Raw genomic sequence first — 19,656 nt, 5'->3', positions numbered from 1 at the left:
AAGAGAGTGTGCTCAACCTCATTCAGAGGTAGAGGACTGGAAGTCCCTGGGGAAACATTCTTCAGTTACATGGTGAAAGAAGAGTAGGGGTGTGGGGGGGGGGGATTATGGCCACCACCACTTGTTGAAGTCATTTATCAACCCTGAGATCACTTGTCTTCACTCCTTGAAGCTTTTACTCTTGAACCACTGTATCATTCTCAATCACTGGTCCTGAGATAATTCTTGGTGATTTCAGTATCGACACAGATAATTCTAACACCATTTCCTCTCCACTGATCTTGTCCCTACCTTCCCTTGGCCACATATTCCCAATAAATATGAACTCTGAATAATCCCACCTATAGGAAACTCACTCTCCAACTACCTTCCAGCATCCAGCTCAACCCCTGCCTAGTCCCTCAACCCCAACAAATTTTCAGCCCCCCTCAGAATCTATGTTTACTTTCCAATTTCCCTCTCCTTAACTAGCTTCAATCCCTTGTTTCATTTATGCTAATTCCCCCTGGCAGATTCTTTTCACTCTCTTGCCCTCTGAGGTTTCAAATCCCTAAATCTGGCAAATCCCTAAGTCTAGTTTTATGTAACCACCCACCTGTTCTGCACCTGCACCTGCACCTGTGTACCCCAACGTGGCCAGAGAGATTTCTCGCTAAACTATGACCACAAACCTCAGGCAGGTCCTTAGTGCTGCTGGACAGTCACATGACATTTCCCCGGTTTATTCATCCTCCTGGACAACTAAGTCATGCCCTCTAGTGTCTCCCTCTCCATCTTCATCCTCAGTTTCCTATTTCATGAGAAAATAGAACAATCAGGAGCTGGGAGCTGTAGCGCACCCTGTAATCCCAGTGGCTCAGGAGGCTAAGACAGGAGGATCCGGAGTTCAAAGCCAGCCTCAGCAACAGCGAGGCACTAAGCAACTCAGTGAGACCCTGTCTTTAAATAAAATACAAAATAGGGCTGGGGATGTGGCTCAGTGGTGAGTGCCCCTGAGTTCAATACCTGGTACCCACCCACCTACCCCCCCACACAAAAAAAGAAAAAAAGAATTTTTTTTCTCACCCTTGCATTGTGCTCCAGCCACAACCCTCTAAAGAGTTTTACTCTAAACGGATCCTGTGTTTGTTGTTTGTAATCTCTCTTCTCCCATTCTATCAAACTCTTGCTCCACTCCCCGACTCCACTGAACTGCTTCTGTTGACAGGCCTAGTACTCTCCAGGTTGCTAAACCTAATGGTCAATTCTTAGTCATTTTATCTTATCCACAAGCAGCATTTGATGTAGTTGCCTACCGCCTCCTTTTTTGGAATATTTTCTTTTCTTTTCTTTTTTTATTTTTTTATTTTTATTTTTTATTTTTATTTTTTTTGGAATATTTTCTTATCGAGGCTCCAAGACATGACACTGCCCTGATTTTCCTCTTATCTCACTGGCAACTTCTTCCCATTCTCCTCTGCTAATAATTCTGCATCTTCATAACTTCTAACTGGACACCCCAGCACTCGGTTCTTAGACCTCTCCTATTTTCTACCAACACTCATTCTCTTGCTTTTTATCTGCAATCTGAATCTTTTCCTTGGAATTCAGACTCGGGTTTTCAGCTTCTTTCTCAACACCCCCACCCGAATGTTTAGTAAGCATCTGAAACATTACATGGTTAAAACCAAACTGCCAGTTTTTCTGCCTGCAAACTTGCTCTGTTCAATATTGTCTCTGTAAACTCCAACCTTCTGAATTGATCAGATCTGAAATTTTTGACTTTGATACCGCTCTTCTTCATCTCCCTCCTTCCATAACAAAATCCAAATACTTTTTTTTTTCTTTTTGCAGTACTGGAGATTGAACTCAGGTCCTCATGGATGCCAGGCAAGCACTATACCACTGAGTTACAACCCAGCTTCCCCTGACCCCCTCCCCTGCTTTTTAAAATTCTGAGACAAAGGTCTAAGTTGCCCAGGCTGGCCTTGAACTTGCTTCCTGTTTCAGCCTCCTGAGCAGCTAGCTGGGATTATAAGAGTGCACCATCATGCTCAGCTCCAAATACTTCTTTCACCCTCCTCTATAACATCCTAGTTTCAGCCTCTGTTCTTTCTCACTTGTGTTATTGTAGTGGCTTCTTGGGCTTCCTAAATCATCTCCCTGACTCCTACAGGTCATCATCAGCAGAGCAGGTAGAGTGGTCTTGCTAAAATGTATATCATTCTTCTCAAAACCCCCTTATGGCTTCCATGTCCTCCAAAATAAAAGCCAAAGTTCTTGCAGTGTCCTACAAGCACGGCCCACATGCAGCCTACAAGTCCTGCAGGGTCCAGCCTTTCCTCCTGCCACACCCATTACTTCAAACACCTCCTCCATCTATCTATCCCTCTGACTCCAGCCACCTGGGCCTCTTTGCTGTTCCTTAAACATACCCTCCCCTAGATCCACACATGCTTTCTCTTTTATTTCCTCAGGACTTGGCTACAATGTCATCTTTTCAGGCAGCATTAGATACTCTAAAATTGTAATGTTCCTTTCCTAGGCACATTTTGATTTTTCTTTCATTTTTCTCCTTGTGTTATGACCATCTAACATGCTATATGTTTTATTCATTTAGTTAGCTTATGTCTATCCTCCCTTATCAGATTAGAAATCCATGACCCCTAAGCTTTCTTAGGGGGTCAAGCCACAGTACATACAAGAGACCCTAGCACAGAGGAGATGCTCAAAAATTACTGAACAAATAAACAAAATACTTAATTGGCCAGAGAGTGTGGAACGAGCATTCTCAGAATATGGGTGTGAATCCAAGTATTTTAACCTCTACAGAGGACAAATTGGCAATAACTATCAAAATTACAAGCAACTCAATGAGACCCTGTCTCTAAATAAAATACAAAAAAGAGCTAGGGATTTGGCTCAGTGGTTAAGTGTCCCTGGGTTCATCCCCAGTGCAAAAAAAAAAAAAAAAAAAAAAAAAAAAAAAAAAAAAAAAAGAAAGAAAAGAAAAATTATAAATGCACCTATCTTTTGACCCAGCAATTCTCTCTTTTTTAAAAATATCCTTTTATAAATTTACATATGTGTGAAATGACACAAGGACAACATAATTCAGTAGTGTATTTTTTATCACTAAAACAGTTCAAATGTTCAGCAAGAGCTGACCATTTAAAGAAATTATGGTGTATTCGTCAATGGAATCTTTTGTAGCAGGAAAAAAAAAAAAAGGAATAAGGAGACTTCTTGTGTCCTGATACAAATTCCCTGATTTTTTTTTTTCAGAGAAAAAGAAGGTCCTGCAAAATGTGTTTAGTATGTCATCATTTTTGTAACAAAAGTAAAGGTATAAAAAGGATAGAGAGGATAGAGTGCATAACTGTATTTTCTTGTGGGTTTACAGCATATTTCAGGAAGGATACATAAGAAACTGGTAACAATGGTTGCTTATTTAGAAGGGAATGGATGGGTAAGTGGGAGAGTGGAAGACATTTCCTGTAAACCCTTTTAAACATCTTGAATTTTTGCATCTTGTGAATGTTTTATCTATTAAAAGGAGAATAAGGTATGGCTTATGTTCCCATATGGGATGATATTTAAGATATATTGTTAAAAAAAGGTGCAAATGGGTGTGAACAGTATGTTATACAAGCAGAGGGCAGACTTAACTTTTCATTATGCTTTGTACCTTTTGGATTTTGTACCTTATCTATGCATTTCCTACTCAAAAAGAAATAAAATAACTTAAAGATGAAAATCGTGGAGAGAGAATGCATTTTCACATACGTCACCTAAGATCATCAGGTCTTAGGACTGAAACCTGCCAAGGATTCCCCACTTTTCCATGGGGGAAGCAGGTATTGAGAGAAGTCAAGTCAAACAGTGCAGAGGTGGACCAGGGACTCTCCCATGCCCCTCCTCCACCCTCTGCAGCCTCTCCCTGGGTGCTGGTTCACAGCTCCAGGAAGCTTGCCATCCGGGACTTCACTCAGGAGGCCAGGGATGGCAGGCCTCCCTGGTCCCTGGCAACTTCTCCCTGGGGTCAGAGCCACCTGTGTGGTGTTCTCGGGAGCTGCTGTGCTCTTCCCTCAAGCCCCTGTATTCTGAGGTTGAAACCAGCCCCGTAGCTCCAGGCCCCTCCCCCAGCTTGTACCTGTCAATAATGACTGGGTCTGAGGGTGTCTCATTCCTGTTGCCACAGCTCTTCCGGTCACAGCACCGACTGGAGGAAAGATGAGGAGGGAGGGGAGGAAGAAGCAGTGAAAGAGGGGAGAGAACAGTGTGCATGGGCGGGTAGGTACGGGCAGACCTTGGTGAGGGTGCCGATGTCCAGTCTCTGGGTATGGAATCCCTGGGTGCAGGGGCCCACTCCCAGGGTCCTGGGGGAGATATGCAGTGGGGGACCTGACAGGGACCCTGACAACTGAGTCCTGAGGAGAAGATTGGCTGTGAAGCCTTTGTCCCTAAAGTGCATTGCTCCTGGAGGACCTAGGACAGGGTGGGCAGCAGGCCACCTACAGGGTGTGTGATGTGTGTGTGTGTGTGTGCGCGCACGCGCGCGGGTGTGCACTGTTATAGAAACACCATTTCCACATAGAAAAGGGTTTGAATTGCATGCACGCAGCTCATAAATGATCACAAAGTGAAGCTGTTCATGTAACCAGCATACAGATCAGGAGTACCAGATCAGCACGCTCTAAGACCCTTGTTACTCCTCTTCACAAAGGTGGCCACCATCCCAATGACAGATTTTGGAACATGATTCTCTTTTCCACGCATCAGGAGCTTCCTGGGAAGAACCTGTGCAACTGGCCCCTGGGGCGATCTTGCTGGAAATGCCAAGTTCTGGGGTAACGGAGCCAAGAGCTGTGTTCTCACCCCGACCCTGTGGTCAGACAGCTGTCCCCAGATTCATGCAGAGGCAGCAAAGTTTCCTACCTCCAGTCTCAGAGCTAATCCCTGAGGCCTCTGGGCTGGCTGGCCCAGGCCCTGCCCCCCATCTCCCCAGAGCCCCTCCCCTGAGCTTTATTAGTTCAGCTTCCAGTGGCGGCAGGAGGCCTCTCTTACAAAAACACTTGGAGAAGCCACATAAACAGGCCAGGCTAATGGGGCCTCAAGGACCCTCTCCTCATCCAGCACTGTGCCCAGGGGCCTCACTCCTCTCACCCCTCCCCTCACCAAGCTCCCAGGGGTACTGTGAAGGGGGGGACGGCAAGCTCAGGGGGCAGGGACTGGCGGAGGCCTTGGCAACATTCTGGCAAAGGGGCGCGAGGCAAGCGACACAGCCCGTCTCACCTGCACATGATCTCGTGGGTGAGCAGCACTCGGCACATTTCAGGATTCTTGTCCTGCCCTTCATAGATGATGGCCTGGGGGAGGGGGAGCACACAGGCTGGAGAGGAAGGAGGCTCCTCTCAAGTCCAGGGGGAGTGCAAAGGTGGGCTGTGGGTCTACACTGGCATCTCCCAAGCCCAGGCTGAGGAGAGTCCCTGCCCCCCGAGAAGATCATGCCCTCCACCTTGCTCTGAGGGAGCCCAGGGGTGCAAAGCAGGAGGCTGGAGCCTGGCTGGCCCAGTGCAGAGCCTCCTACCCCCAGAACAGGGCCACCACCAGGGTAGCAAAAATGGCATGAGCTCGACAGATTGTGTTTATCTGCAGGAAGCTCTTTCTAAAGGTAGCTCTTCTTGGGGTCTGTGGTGATGGGGGTGTCTCCACTAGGACCAAGGCCAGGCTGCCGATGGGACAGACATGCTCCTATCCTCACCCTGCATCATATTCCTCCTCCATGCAGGTTGTTCCCACACTCCTAGTGGACCTCTGACTCTGCTCATGAATGTTGTCCCTCTTAGTTACCCTGCTAACTTATCAGATCCAAGGGCTGCACAGCTGCCTCTTCCCCCATCCTATCACCTCCCTAGGCCAGGCCAGTGTGTCTGGCTCAGACTCTTGGATCAGCATCTTCCCCAGCTTCCCCAGCCTGCATCTGCCCTGAGCAAGGGGTGAACTTCCAAGACTGCAAATCTGGCTTCCCTGTCTATAGCCCTCTGGGCCTCCCAGGCTTCCTCCTCTGTGGGGTCTCTTTCTCTCTGAATGTCTTTGAACTCCTTCCTCACTTATCTTCAACAAAGCCCCAATTTGTTGCTGCCTGACCTTCTTCTCCCACCACAGCGACCAAAGATTTCTGGATACAAACTATTTCTTCCTCTGCCCTGGGACTGGATGGAGGCTGCTAGAAGCCGCTGCCCATGCAGGACAGTTCAAGTGTCTACCTTGCATTCCAGGCCACTGATCTGGCCTGTTTGCAACTTGAGCCACTCCTGACCAGCAAGCAGTGTCTTTGAGAAGCCCCTAGACTTGGGGCTCTGCCTCACACAATCCATCAGGGCTTCACTCAGGTTTCATTTTCTCCAAGCTGCTTATGTTGGCCTCTGACCCTCCTTCCTGTGACTGTCACATCAGCAAGGAGCTGAGAATCTGCAGTGGAAGCTCCTGGGGCCTCACCCAGATCCCTTTACAGGACCAGAGCACCCAGCCCCCACTGCAGAGGGGCTGCAGAGGGCTTTCTCTGGAGAACTGCTCCCCAGAGACAGAGCTGCCTCTCCTGCATCCACTTCCCTTAGGAGGAGTCCCCAAACAATGACTGACTGATACACGGTGCAAAATCTTGGCCTCCTCGATTCAGGCTGGGCCAACACTGGTGCCATTTCTTCTCCAGTGCTCTCTGTGGATCAGTCTGTGGCCATCTCCTAGCTGTGCATCTTCCTGCCCTGCTCTCCTCCCTCCCCTTCTCCCCAGCCTCCCCCGACTCACCCCCGGGCCATATCCCCAACAAACTACTTGCACCTGAATTCTCCTCTTAGGCTGAGCTGCCAGGGGACATGACCTAAGCCAGAGGCTCACATAAATATCGTCATTTCTGACTAGAGGGAAAGTGCCCAATGGTCCTAGCTCCTACCCCAAGCAGGGGTGGGGACTGGAAGAGTGAGACTGGTGTGGATAAAAGGCACAGGGGTGGGGAGGTGGACAAGGACAGGGACTGGGATGAGGAGCTCACTCAGAGAGGAGGGAGCCAGGTCCAAGAAGAAGGTGGGACAGGCCTCGCATCCCCTGGCTGGCTCACCTGCTTAGACATGGAGTCGATGAGTCGCACATAGAGGTCTTGCTCTGTCCGAAGTCCTAAGGTGGGAAGGTGGAGAGGGTTGCTGTCAGGGTGTACCTGGGGCCTCTGATGACTGGATCACACCCCCACCCTCCCCACCACTGGCAAGGGGCATTGTATGTCACACAGTGCTGCGGTACTCAGGCTTCTTCTGGGTCGGGGCTGAGCAAGGTACTGGCCTTTGCTTACCATTGTTATACACCAGCCGCAGGCGGTAATGGATCCCGTTGTTTGTTTTCTCTGCCCCAGGCTCCTAAGGGACAAGAGGAGGAAGGTTGCCAAGGTACTCAGGGACCCTCGAGCCTCCTGTACCCATACCCTCTTCTCTAAGCCCACTCTCCTCCCTTTTAGCCATCCACCCCCTCTCTATTCATCCAACATCTATCCATCCATTTGCCCCAGTGTGTGTGTGAGTGTGTGTGTATGTGTGCATGTGTTGCAGGGTCGGGGGTCCCTTAAGTCCTCCCGTCCCTCCCAGTGCTGGTCCCAGGCCAGCCCACGAGCCTCTCACTCGGTCCTTCTCCACGAAGTCGATGAAGGCTGTACGCTCCACCTCCACGGGCTGCCCCTGCCGGTCATACATGGCCAGCACGAAGTGGAAGAAGTTGGATTTCCTGAGGTTGGAAGGGGGCTGCTTCTCAAAATGTGCTCGTGCCAGGCCCACGCCACTGCAGGAGGAAAGGAGCTGGAAAACCGCCGGAAGGACCCTCCAGTGAGAAAGACCCCCATGTCTCTGGCCAGGACCCGGCTCCAAGATGTCAAGAGTTTGGGCAAGAAATCAGACTACATGGGCTCTTCCACCGTGGTCTGGGCTCTCTTGGTCCCTGAATGAGGCCTCTCAGCACCAGGATCACCTGGTCTCCTGCCTTGGAAGCAAAGGGTACCTGCATGGGTGTCGCCTGGAGGCCTCTTGTCAGGCCCCCTCTCAGGCTTTTCCCTCAGCTCCACATTTTGAAAATCTGATCTCAGAAGCCAGAAGTACAAACCAACCCATCTTATTGACCACAGGCTCCTGGGACTGCCTGTTAGGGCAATTAAGGGGCACTTGGAAGGTTCTGGAACAAATTTCCCATTGAATCCTAGCCCACAGCTGAGGCTTCTATGAGCCTGTAGTATGGCCTAGGAAATGATGTCCCTCAAATTATCAGAGACATCAAACTGGCTTCAGGCCACAAGTCTGCTCAGTCTGGACCCTGGTATATGGCTGAAGATGGGGAATATCTTCCCCAGGTGTACAGAGATCTGTCTCCAGCCCAAAGAAAGACAACCATGGCTCCCTGGGGCAGGAGAACCTTCTAGTCTGACCTTGCCAAGCATTTTCTCCTGGCTCATCAGAAGCCATTCCCAGAAGCAAGGCCAGGGCAAGAGCAGAAAGAAGAGAAGAATCAAGATCCTGCTTGTCAAATACTTCCTGAATTCCAGTGGTGTACCAAGGTCTGGTGTACCAACAAATGGGACTGGAGTGAAATGCCTTGAAGGAGAGGCATTTCTTTCTTTTGTTCTTTCACAGAGAAGTGGAACATAGGACAAAGTGGTAGGCATTTCCCAAAAGATGTCACCATGTATAAAACTAAGAAATGCTAAAAAAAAGAAAAAAAATCGATTCTTTTTGTGGGAGAGGAGGGGAAAACTTCACGGACATGGTGGCTTTTCCTCTGGATTTGAGGAGTAAATAGGAGCTCAATAAGTGGAGGAGGCAACAAAACAGAACCAACAGCCTGAGAAATGGCTGGGCATGTGAGGGTTAGTGTCACTGGATCAGATTTCAAAAACTGAAGTGGAGGTTGAATGTGGCGGTGCATGCCTATAGTCCTGGCTATATATGGTAGGCTAGGGTGAATCACTTGAGTTCATGACTTTGAGACCAGTCTGGGTAACACAGTAGATAGACCCCCATCTCAAAAAAAGAAAGAAAAAGAAAGAAAGAAAGAAAGAAAGAAAGAAAGAAAGAAAGAAAGAAAGAAAGAAAGAAAGAAAATAAAAGAAAGAAGAAAAAGTGAAGTGAGGAGAGAAAAATTTGCATGGGAAGTCCTGCCAGAATGTGCAGGGTACCCAAACACTAGGAGAAGGAGTTTAGACTTTCTTCTCTGGGCTGTGGTCTTCCAAAGCATGTTCCTTAGATGTTTTGTGGCTCCAGATTCTCCCTTTAGAATGGGTTCTGTGGTCACAGTTGCTGGGAAATGCAGTTTCATGGCTCCCTGGGAGTCTTTGGGGGGGCCTTGAGATATCCTCCAGATTCTACTTGAGTTGGCACAGGCCAGTGTTCCCTCCAAAATGGTTCCTAATGATCCATGCCCTTGTGGAGTCTCCTCTCATATTGGGTTGGGATTGGTCTGTGCTGCCAATAGAATATGGCACAAATGATAGCATATAATTTCCAAGGCTAGATCATAAAAGCATTGCAGCTTCTGCCTTGTGCTCTCAGACTGTCACTCCAAGGAAGCCAGCTGCCATGTTGCGAGGACTCAAACTTCTCTTATGGAGAGGTCCACGTGGAGAAGAACTGAGGCCTCCTGCCAACAGCCAAGCACCAACTTGTCAATTTGAGCTACCTTGAATGCAGATCCATCAGGCTCAGTCAAGCCTTTGGATAATGGCAGCCCCAGCCGCCATCTTGACCACAGCCTCAGGACAAGCCCTGAGCCAAAACCGCCCAGCTAAGCTGCTCCTTGATTTCTCATTCACAGAAACTGTGTGAAATAAATGTTGGTTTTAAGCTGCTGAGTTTGGAGTAACTATTTTATGCAGTAACAGACAATTAATGCATCATGCTTATTCTTACTTGATAGGTACTTTTACTGGGGAGTGTAGTTTGGGAAACATGACTAAGGGTCACCAGAAAGTTCTGAAGGCAGGCAGAACTTAGAAGATGCTACAGGGGAGGACACAGTGTGGTGGACCAATGGGAGGCTGCTGTAGGGAGAGAATGAACTGCCCCAAGAGCCACGAAGACCAGCATCCCAGATGCCCACCAGAGGCATGCCACTGGGATAATGGCTGCCAAATCCATTCCTGCTGAACGTTTTTTACCATATAATTCCTCCCTCCCTCCCTCCCTCCCTCCCTTCCTTCCTTCCTTCCTTCCTTCCTTCCTTCCTTCCTTCCTTCCTTCCTTCCCCCCTCTCTCTCTTTTTTTCTTTCCCTTCCTCCCTTCCTCTCTCTTTCTTTCTTTCATACTAGGGATTAAACCTAGGAGCAATTATCACTAAACTACATCTCCAGCCCTTTTTATTTTTAATTTTTAAATTTTATTTTGAGAAGGCTCTCACTAACTTGCCTAGGGCCTAAATTGCTGAGGCTGGCCTCAAACTTGTGATCCTCCTGCCTTAGCCTCCCAACCTGCTGGGATTACAGGTGTGTGTCACCACACCTGGAATCTCCATATAGTTTAAAATCAATTAACTCTTTTCTATTCTAAGTCATAGTATCTGAGATGCCATGGGCCGGAGGGGCTTGTGTTTTTACCCATACAGATTACACCTAAATAATATAATGAACATTGTTCCTCCCCCCTGAGAGGGTGCTTGGGAGCCATATGAAGTGGTGATACAGGAGGCAGAAATGATGAGACCTCTCCTCCCCTGCTCAAGATGAGGGGGAGGGGCCAAAGGTTTCTTTCTCCAGGGATGTCCTGCTCCCTGCATTCTTCTCCATTCCCTTCCCCTTGGACTGTAGCCCTTTCAAGAGGAGGCCTTGACCAGCCCCTCCACCCACTTCCCTAACCAGCTGAGAGGCAGGGAAGCCCTAAGAGGGCTTTCAATCACAGCAGGTTCCTGATTATTGTTGATGAATATGCTAATGAGGTGCCAACCCTGAGCTCCTCCTTCCTGCTCCCAGCGCCAGCTTAGTTTGAGCTCACTAAGGGGAAGGTTCCAGGACTACCTAGTGGGAGAGAAGGCCAGAGGGGGTGGCATTGTGAAGCCATCCCAGGTCACTGCTGCCCCTTATTCTGACTTTTCAGCCTGGAAGTCTCCTGGGTAGTGGGGAAGGAGAGGTCAGAGAAAGAAAGACTTTGGTTGAGGAGGGGTGTATGCTGAGAGCCAACAGAATCCCCTTGGCCGCTCAACACACTCCTTCTACACAGAGGCCCTTGCACTACACACGCCAAATTCCAAATGGGTACAGAGTCTATCCTCTCCCTGCCCCCTATCTTTGGCAAATATCAGTCAGTCCTGGGTCCTGCCTGCTCCCAGCTCCTGCTAGGCCCCTGAGAACCAGACCAAGGAAGTCTGGTCTAAGCCCCAAGCCAAACTCCCTTCACTGGGCTTGGTCTCTCCATGGGAGGGGATTACTGGGGGTGAGGGAGTATAGGGACTAGGGGAGGGGAAGAAAGCAGGCTCCCCTGGATCTGTGGACCAGTATCCAGTATTGCAGGCCGGGGGCACAGTTCACTTGCCTGTGCTCTGCTCCACAGCAGGTCCTGCTCAGCTGCACTTCCCCTGAGGCAGCCCAGAACATCAACCTGACTTCCCTGCACTGCTCTTGGATCTGAAGCCCAATCATCCTCCCAGGCTCACAGGCATCCGCGTCTGGTCCGTGGGGCAGCATTAACTAGTTTTCATCTTTGAGATAGGATCATTATCATGGACGAGCACAGAATAGTATGAATGACAGCTCTAACCCACTCTGGACCTTGGGAGAACTACAGAGCGGGCAAGACATTTGCGGGCACAAGGCTGCTCTTGTCTGGCAAGTCTCCAGCTTACTTCCTTCATACCCCTGCCTGAGATCTCCTGAGATCAAAGTAAAAGGAGAGAACGTTTTGCTCTAAAGACATTCTAGTATTTCCTTTGGATAGGAGATAGAATGGCACAAGGAGCAGCCTGTGGGGAGGAACAGGAACTGGGAGAAAACAGGCAAGCTGGACGGTGCCTTCCTTCCCTGATTGTCCCCAAGACCCCTTCACCCTCAACCGTAGTAGGTGATGTATCCACATCTGTTGAATGCAATTACAAGCCCCAAAGGGACAGTCCTGGGAGAGGGAAGGTGAGTAGCAGATGCTCTTGTAATGAGAAAACAAATCAAGATTAAAAACCAGAAAGAAAGAAACAGAGATCACTCAAACAACTCAGGGGAGCCCATTGTTCTGAGGCCCCTGATAGGTACATCCTGGGTGCATGTTATGGGATAATGAGGTAAGGCACTTCAGCTCTAAGACTAAGAAACAGGGAATATGGATAAAGGCCAAGGTCTTTGATTCTGTGGTCTTCAAAATGGAGCTGCCCAGACAACCACTGGTGCATGGAAAGAAACTTCAAGATGTCTATTGATTTATACTCTTTATCTAAAAGAAAGAATGATGGAGGGAAGGGAGACTAGAGACCCCAAAGCCTGGAGAGGCGAGTCATTCCTTTGGCTTCCCCTAGAAGCAGACCCTGAGGCAACGATTCAAATACAAAGTTTATTTGGGCAGCAATTCCAGGAGTCATTGGGGTGAGCATGGGGTGAGGTGGTAGGGGAGACAAGATGAGAAGATAAAGAGTGCATTTACTGTTTTTTTTTTAGTTGTACATGGACACAATATCTTTGTTTTATTTATTTATTTTTTTATGTGGTGCTGAGGATCCAACCCAGTGCCTCACCCATGCGAGGCAAACATTCAACTACTGAGCTACAACCTCAGCCCTAAAGAGTACATTTTCAACAAGCTACTCCTTTGGGCAACTGGAACTCAATCCCATGGGGGAACTCTGGAAACACATAGAATACGTACACCCAGAGCCATGGCTGGGTGAGCTGGTGCATTTGTCAGGCAACTTCAGTCATTGATGGCTCCCAGGGCTGTTATTTATCTGGCACTTCCGGCCTGCCATGCAAATGGACAGAATGGGTTCTGCCTTCCTGTACAAATCCTCAAGCAAAGTGAAGCAGACGCTAGGAGGAGAAGCAGGCCTTTTACCAAGGGTCCTGAGGGGATATGGGTGGGAGACGGCCTACCAGCCATCCAGAGCGCTGGGTTATGAAGAAAGTCAGCAAAACTCCAGCCCTGAAGGCCTGTGTGCAGCCTGGCAGATCCCAGTTTATGACAACTGTAAGTACGCACTGCCCTTTAGCATACCCCATTGCTGGATCCCATGATTCAGAGACATTTCCTTTACTTAGTATCATTAGTGAACAAAGCACACCACATAAGCACCTTTCTCAGATAAATGCAGCACCGAGTGACAAAAAACAGCTACATTAACCACTTCTGTAAAGAATTACGGATTTCCTCACTTTCTTAAAAAGACTGTTTTAAACATGATGTTCAAAATGCTTTCCTTTCAACTCCAGGGACTACTGAGGTTGAAGGGCACTTGCTCCTGTACTAGATTGGGAGGAGAAAGCATTCACTTCTGTATTTCTCCCACACCCCATTTCACTCTCTTTCCATCTCCTGTTCCTAGCTAGTTCCAAAATCAGAGACTGTGTCACCAAAAAGATTTATTTTGCACACATACTTTTTGATCAGAGGAAACCTGCCTTGTACCAAACCATGGGTGTGCCTGGGCTTCCTGAGCACTGCCAAGTGACACAAGGCTTCACAGCCTTCGCCACTCAGCTGGTCAGATTAATAATACCCCAGAGTACACAGGGAGGCATGTGAGGAAATGGTGGGAGCTACAGAATATCTGGCTGCTATCGATGGGACCATTCACAGGTCCCTGGAGATGCTCTCTTTGCAAGGCTTAACAGGATTTCCTAGGGCTCTTCTCAGGGCAGCCTAGACCCTGCCAGGTCCCTCTAGTATAGATAAAGCCCCCCTTTTGTAGTCTCTGTTCTCTATCCACAAACCACTAGTGGCTCTTTATATCCTTGACCACATGCTTATTACAAATATGAGCAATTTAATGACAGCCATCCCAACCACCCCTCCCCCCCAGAAGACACATGACCTAGGCTGGAGCCCTGATCTTCTGCCTTCTTTCCCCCACCCCATCTTAGCTCATGCCCACCCTGTCAGCCCAAGGCTCAGAGAGGTGGCTCAGCCCAAGGCTTGAGCCTGATCCATCTTCAAGTCTGGGATGCTGGGGTAACTGTGACAAGCCCTGGGATCAACAGCAATGGAAGGCGACCTTTTGTTGGCCATCCTCCCCCCTCCATCAAGAGGGAGGAACAAAAAGTACAGGTCTCCTGCATTCCAGCCCTGGTCTAAGATTTCCCTAAAGTCCCTCTCTAAATACAGCTTTTTCTCTTTCCCATCCTGACATGACTTCATAAGTCCCCTGTTCCTTTCCTCCACATTCTGCCTTTCTCTAAGCACCCCATTGGCACCCACTCCTCTCCCAAAGGCATCCTCTGAACCCCTGGGACTGCCAATGATGATCATGCTGAGCCTGGTATTCCTGCCCCAGCCAAGATATATTGGCCTGGTCCTGCTCACCCCTCGACATGCCCAGTGCCACAAACCAGGGAAGATAAAAGCAGTAGCTCACAGGGTCACCCACTTCAGCAATGCAGGCAGAGGGAAGGCCTGGTGGCTAGAGGCAGCTGCCCACAACCTGTGTGCAGATGGTCCTGCTGGAGAGGAGGTTTGGGGCTGCAAAGGCTCCAGATCCCCTCTTCCCACTGCCTAGCAGATGTTCTGCTCACTTGCCCCAGGAAGCTGGTTCAGTAACCCAGGTCCCTGAAGGAGGTGGGGTGCAAGGGGAAAGAAGGCTCTCACTCTCTCCTTCTAGCCCTCAGTTCTACCTACAGACTGCCCACCCTGCCTCTCTTCTGCCCACCCTCTCTTCACCACCCACCCGCAGGCCTGCTTGCCAGGTCCCAGGCAGAGGAGCAGCTATTAATTATTAAAGCAAACAAAAGCATTTCCTAGCAGGGAGGCTGGCCTGCAGCTGCTTACAGGAAAGGCAGCCCCAGCTGGCTTCCCTCTCCGAGGCCCTGCTCATGGGCTAGGACAGGCTCATGGGAGAAAGCTGGCCTGGGTCCTCCAGGGGTCTCATCGGGGGAAAGGACTGGTCTGGGCCTTCCAGAGGTCTCCCCAGCCTTGGAAGCACAAGTCAAGGAGGAGGGAGCTGCCCCTGTGCTGATCCCGCCAGCAGAAGAATGTGGGTCTGCAGGGGAGGCAGGGAGAGTGGGCTGGGGCTGTGCATGTGGTTTCAGAGATAAAGTCCTATTGGTTCAGGTCAGGAGCAGTCACAGCAATGGCCAGGGGTCCTTGTGCAGACTTCCCTGGTAGGAAGATACCAGCAGGGAGAGAGAAGCCCTCTCTACTGGCACCTTCTTCACCTGCCTTGCCCTTGTCTCCTGCCTCCAAGTGATGGGTACGCAGTTCCTCTTCTCTCCCTACCTCTCTTGCTCAGAACTTTCCTTCCTGTGGGCACAGCCACTCTTATTGGCCTTGGGAAGCCTTCTGGGCCCTCTCTTCCTCACCCACCTTCTATAAAACCTTGGCATTTTGTAAAGGCCAAGTTCTAAAATGGGGGAAGGAATAGCTTCTCCAGTACCAGGTTCCTGGAGGCCACCAAGGTGAAGAGGGGAACCCAACAGAAAGGGATTTGGGAGTCTTCTCAGATTCACTCTGCTATTTTCAGCAGATACTCATTATCCCTTTGCAGACTGATTGAGCCTGTCTTGGGTGACGTGGACACAAGAATGAATGAGCCACCATCCTGGCCCTAGAGGAAGGCCCCAGCTGGCAGGGCCAGGAAGATAAAGACAGGCAGAGAGAACAGCAAACTCTGGCCTGTGGTAAGCATCCTGAGGGATGGGGAGGATGGGAGGGGACAGATAGAGCAGATGCTGGTGTGGGGGAGGGGTCTTGAAGGCTGCTGAGACTTTATTTAGGAGTATGTGGACACTGAGTGCAGGGGACTATTTTAAGAGAAGGTAGGACTTACTGGCAGTCCTGTTAATTTTCCACATTGTATGCCAAGTGTCATACACTGTGGAAGGAAGGCTGGGATCAGATTTTGATGGGCCGTGAATACAGGTTATCCAGGAGGACGTAGGGACAGGTAGAGGAAGCTCTCTGGCCTATGGTAAGCATCCTTAGATGGTACTAACTACCATTCCCCTGGGTAGGATGGGAGGGCACAGAGCAAGTGCACAGTGGGGTGGGTCACTTTATTTTTAATCAGGTCAGAGACATGATCAGAAAAAAAGTGGAAATAATGCTTTGGTCTGTGGTGCATGAAAGATGGTTTTGAGGGAGCAGTAAGAGGTGGAGGCAGGGAACCAGACCAGAAGGCTGAGCTGGCAAACCAGGGCACAGGTATCCTTCAACCCAGGGAGGGATGGGGTCAAGAGCGAGGAGGTATCATTGTTAAAAGTGGTGACTGTGGGATGGAGATTGGGACTGGGACACAGAAGGAAACATCCATAAGCCTTGACAACCAGGTGGCTTTAGGGTGAAGGAAAGGAAGACATCAGTGACAACTCTTCACTTCCAAACTGCCTTGGGGAAGCCAGCAGAGGCTGAAGAGGTAGGTGGGGACAGGAAAGGAATGTCCCTTTTTGCTGTTTTGGGATGGGAAGACCAGAGTAGAGAACTGACTAAAGAATAAAGTATCAATGGAGAGATGGCAGGACATGAGGAAGGATGAGGAGCAAGGATTAGCCTCTCCTTCTGAAAGTGGAGAAGAGATTCAACTAAATGTGTGGGGCTCTCATTCCGGGTCCTGAGACTTGGAAGTTTCTGAACTTGGAAGCAAGCAGCCTGAAGATGCCCCTCCCTGTTCAAATTGATGAAGGTTTCTGAGTCCTAGTGATGTGGCCCTGGGTAGTCAGATTGGACACTTCAACCCCACTCAAGAACCCTCCTGCTCAGACATCACTACCGATGATCCAGTCCTGGGCATGGGGCTCATCCCCACACTTTCTGCAACTTTCAGGATACAAAGCTGCTGTCTTCTTTGCATGTTTCCCTTTCAGCCAACCTACAACCTCTGGGCAGGGACAGAGGGAAAGATGAGGGAGAAAGAGGAACCTTGGATCTCAGAAACTCCACTGCAACTCCCCACCAGTTCTTGCAAAGAACTCTCGCTGCACAGCTAGTGATAGGGATAAGGATAGGCCCAGGTAAAGAAACTGAGCATCTCAAGTTAAAGAAAAAGCCAAAATAAACAGAAAAATAGGCAGGACACATATTTCTAATCATAGCATACATTAACAAACAAACAAACAAACAAAAACCAGTTAGTGGAGAAAAAGAAGGGAAAGAAATACACTAAAATGCTGACAATATTTGATACAGAGGCCAGATTGTGTGTGTGTGTGTGTGTGTGTTCCAGTTTTTCTAGAATATAGTTATGTCACTCATAAAACTTAAGGGAATTGATTCATCAGCAAGATGCTTTGTCCTTCTGAAGAGATCAGCTCTAGCCAGAGGCCACAGTGCTCCCTCCTGATGGCCCTGAAAGGATAGGCTGGCAGAAACACTGCTTGGGTTTGCACATGAAGTGATGTGTATGTGCGTTACTGGGTAAGGTTGGGGTGGATTATGAGTGGTGGTCCCTGGACAGGACTGGGGATGTGATCGTGGGCAGGTGTGCCAGGCCTGGTCTGCCCTGGGAACTCCCTATCAGACTCGTTTCAAGCGGCTGGACAGCCCAAAGCCCAGAGCCCACCCTGCTCCAGCTGTTTGCAGAGTCAGCCTCTCCCCATTCACAACTGGGGTTACTAAAAGTTCGGTGTTCCAGGTGCTGAAGGAAGCTAGTCAATAAGCCAAATCCTGGAGTCCATCCTCATCTAGGTCCCCACCCAGACCCCTGTAAGAGTCAGGAGAGATAGGCTTGGGCTCTGCGTTCCCAAGGGCCCCCTGCCTCCCGCAGGATCTAACGGAAAAACACCTGATGAAGAGGCAGGGCCCGGCCCATTCCCTGATCAGTGATCAGTGCATCCAGGCCCAATGCTCTCCTAATCCATTCACCACTCTTCGGCCCCTCAGCAGCATCTCTGGCCCTGTAACTCTGATGAGTGTGGGAAAGGAGAAAGTGGGCAGAGTCTCTTGTCTTGGCAGAAGACCGCGGAATTGGACAAGCAGAGGCACTGGGACTGCCTAAGAGGGGGTTGGAGGTTCCTAGACGGCTGGTGGCTTTGGGTGATGGCTTAGGGACTGCGGGAAAAGAGATTGCCTCCTCCTTTAGAGCCCTGAACCTCCGTGAGCAACCTTCAGAAATCAGAGTTCCGACAGCCCCGAGAGTGAAAGCAGAAGCCCCGCCCCGGCCCGCCCCATAACCTCTGGAGGAAGCCTAGGCGCTCGGGACAGGGGAAGCACGAGAACTCAAGGAGACCGTCCAGAGTTAGGGCTCCCTCCACCCCTGGCTCCAGCAACTAAGACAGCGGAGCGAAAGCGGCGCAGAACGGTCCAACCTGAGCGCGCTGGGTCTGGTAGAGCGCTTACCTCTGCGCTGCTGTGCTGGAGTCCAGGATGCCCGCCCCCTGCATCCAGGAGCGCACTGAGCCAAGGCCAGCGGGCAGCAGCGGCTCCTCCTTCAGGTTCAGCCCGCTGCGGGGCAGAGCGTCCTGCGCAGGGAACATAAGGGCGCGCGGTCTGTGGGCGCCTCCGTCGCCGGGGATCCGGTCCCGCCGAGGCTGTGGGCGTCGCAGTTCAGGCGGACCCGACGGCACCAGGCGCCTCCAAGAGTGCAGCGCAGCGCGGAGTCCGGGTGGCTCAGTGCGCGCTTGCTTCTTGGGCGCTCCCTCGGAGAAAGCGGGTCCGCGGGCGCTGGCGCTGTCCCCTCCCCTCCCGGGGCGCGGGGCGGGGAGATGGAGGGATTCCCCCGCGGCCTGAGCACTGGCGGGCGGACTGCGAATTGGGCGGGGAGGGCGGGGAACGGAGCCCGCACCCGGTCCGCACGGAGGCGCCCCAGAGGCGCGCCCTGGCGGCTGCCCGGGGCCGCGGTCGTCGGAGGGGGGGCCCGAGCGCCCCGGAGCTGCCTCCGGCAAGGAGGGGGCGCGGGGCTGCCCGCCCTTTCCCCCTCGTCGCCCCCACCTCCCGCCCGCCCGCGGCGCCGGCGCGGGGCGCTGATTACCATCCGGGAGGCGGAGGCTGCGGGTGCAGAGCTCGGCGGCGGTGGCGACAGTGGTGGCAGTGGCGGCAGGAGCAGCAGCAGCCGAGCGTCCCGGGGAAAGGCAGGGGCAACACCGGGCCAGCAGACGCCGCCACCGCCGGCGCCCCGAGTGCCCCGGCGTCCGGGCCCTGCCGCAGCCCCGGGCGGCAGCACCTGGAGCAGCAGCAGCAGCAGCCCAGCAGACTCCCCCCGGGGCCCGGTTCCCGCGCCGCCCCGCCGCGGCCGCCGCCGTCCGCCGCTCCCCGGGGCCTGGCCGCGGGCCCGGGCCATCCCGCCGCCGCCGCCGCTCCCGGGGGAGCGGGAGCCGAAGGGAGGGAGCGCGGGCGGGAGGAGGGATGTCGGGAGCGGGCGGGCCCAGGGGACTGGGGGCCGGGGGAGACGGGGGCGGGGCGGCGCGGCCGGCCGAGGGGCGGCCAGGGACGTGACATCATCGGGGGAGGAGCGGCCGGGCTCGGGCCGCGGCGGCGGGGCGGACCCTGGCGAGTCGGTCGCCGGGGTTGGGGGCTGCGGCCTGCGGAAGGC

At 51.4% G+C, this 19,656-nt stretch overlaps 1 protein-coding gene across 4 annotated transcripts in view; it reads right to left on the bottom strand.

Moving 5' to 3' along the window:
• EBF4 (EBF family member 4) overlaps positions 1-19,439 on the bottom strand; it is a 63,028-nt gene extending 43,589 nt beyond the window's left edge. For 3 of the 4 annotated variants that reach the window (XM_081290185.1, XM_081290184.1, XM_081290186.1), the window contains exons 1-7: positions 19,096-19,439; positions 18,465-18,586; positions 7,650-7,806; positions 7,328-7,391; positions 7,100-7,155; positions 5,275-5,348; positions 4,133-4,201 (exon numbers count right to left, since the gene is read on the bottom strand). In XM_081290185.1, the coding sequence (XP_081146311.1) occupies positions 4,133-4,201; positions 5,275-5,348; positions 7,100-7,155; positions 7,328-7,391; positions 7,650-7,806; positions 18,465-18,586; positions 19,096-19,404 (851 nt within the window). In that variant the 5' untranslated portion in view covers positions 19,405-19,439. Of the gene's footprint in view, positions 1-4,132; positions 4,202-5,274; positions 5,349-7,099; positions 7,156-7,327; positions 7,392-7,649; positions 7,824-18,464; positions 18,587-19,095 lie in introns of those variants that run through there. The other variant, XM_081290187.1, reaches the window with a different exon arrangement.
• Between the last annotated feature and the right edge of the window lie 217 nt (positions 19,440-19,656).

This window comes from Spermophilus citellus (genome assembly GCF_964194105.1).
Source record: "Spermophilus citellus genome assembly, chromosome: 4".
NCBI classification, from domain to species: Eukaryota; Metazoa; Chordata; class Mammalia; order Rodentia; family Sciuridae; genus Spermophilus; species Spermophilus citellus.
The sequence above is the reverse complement of the archived record's forward strand: the minus strand, read 5'-3'. Positions and strand labels throughout refer to the sequence as shown.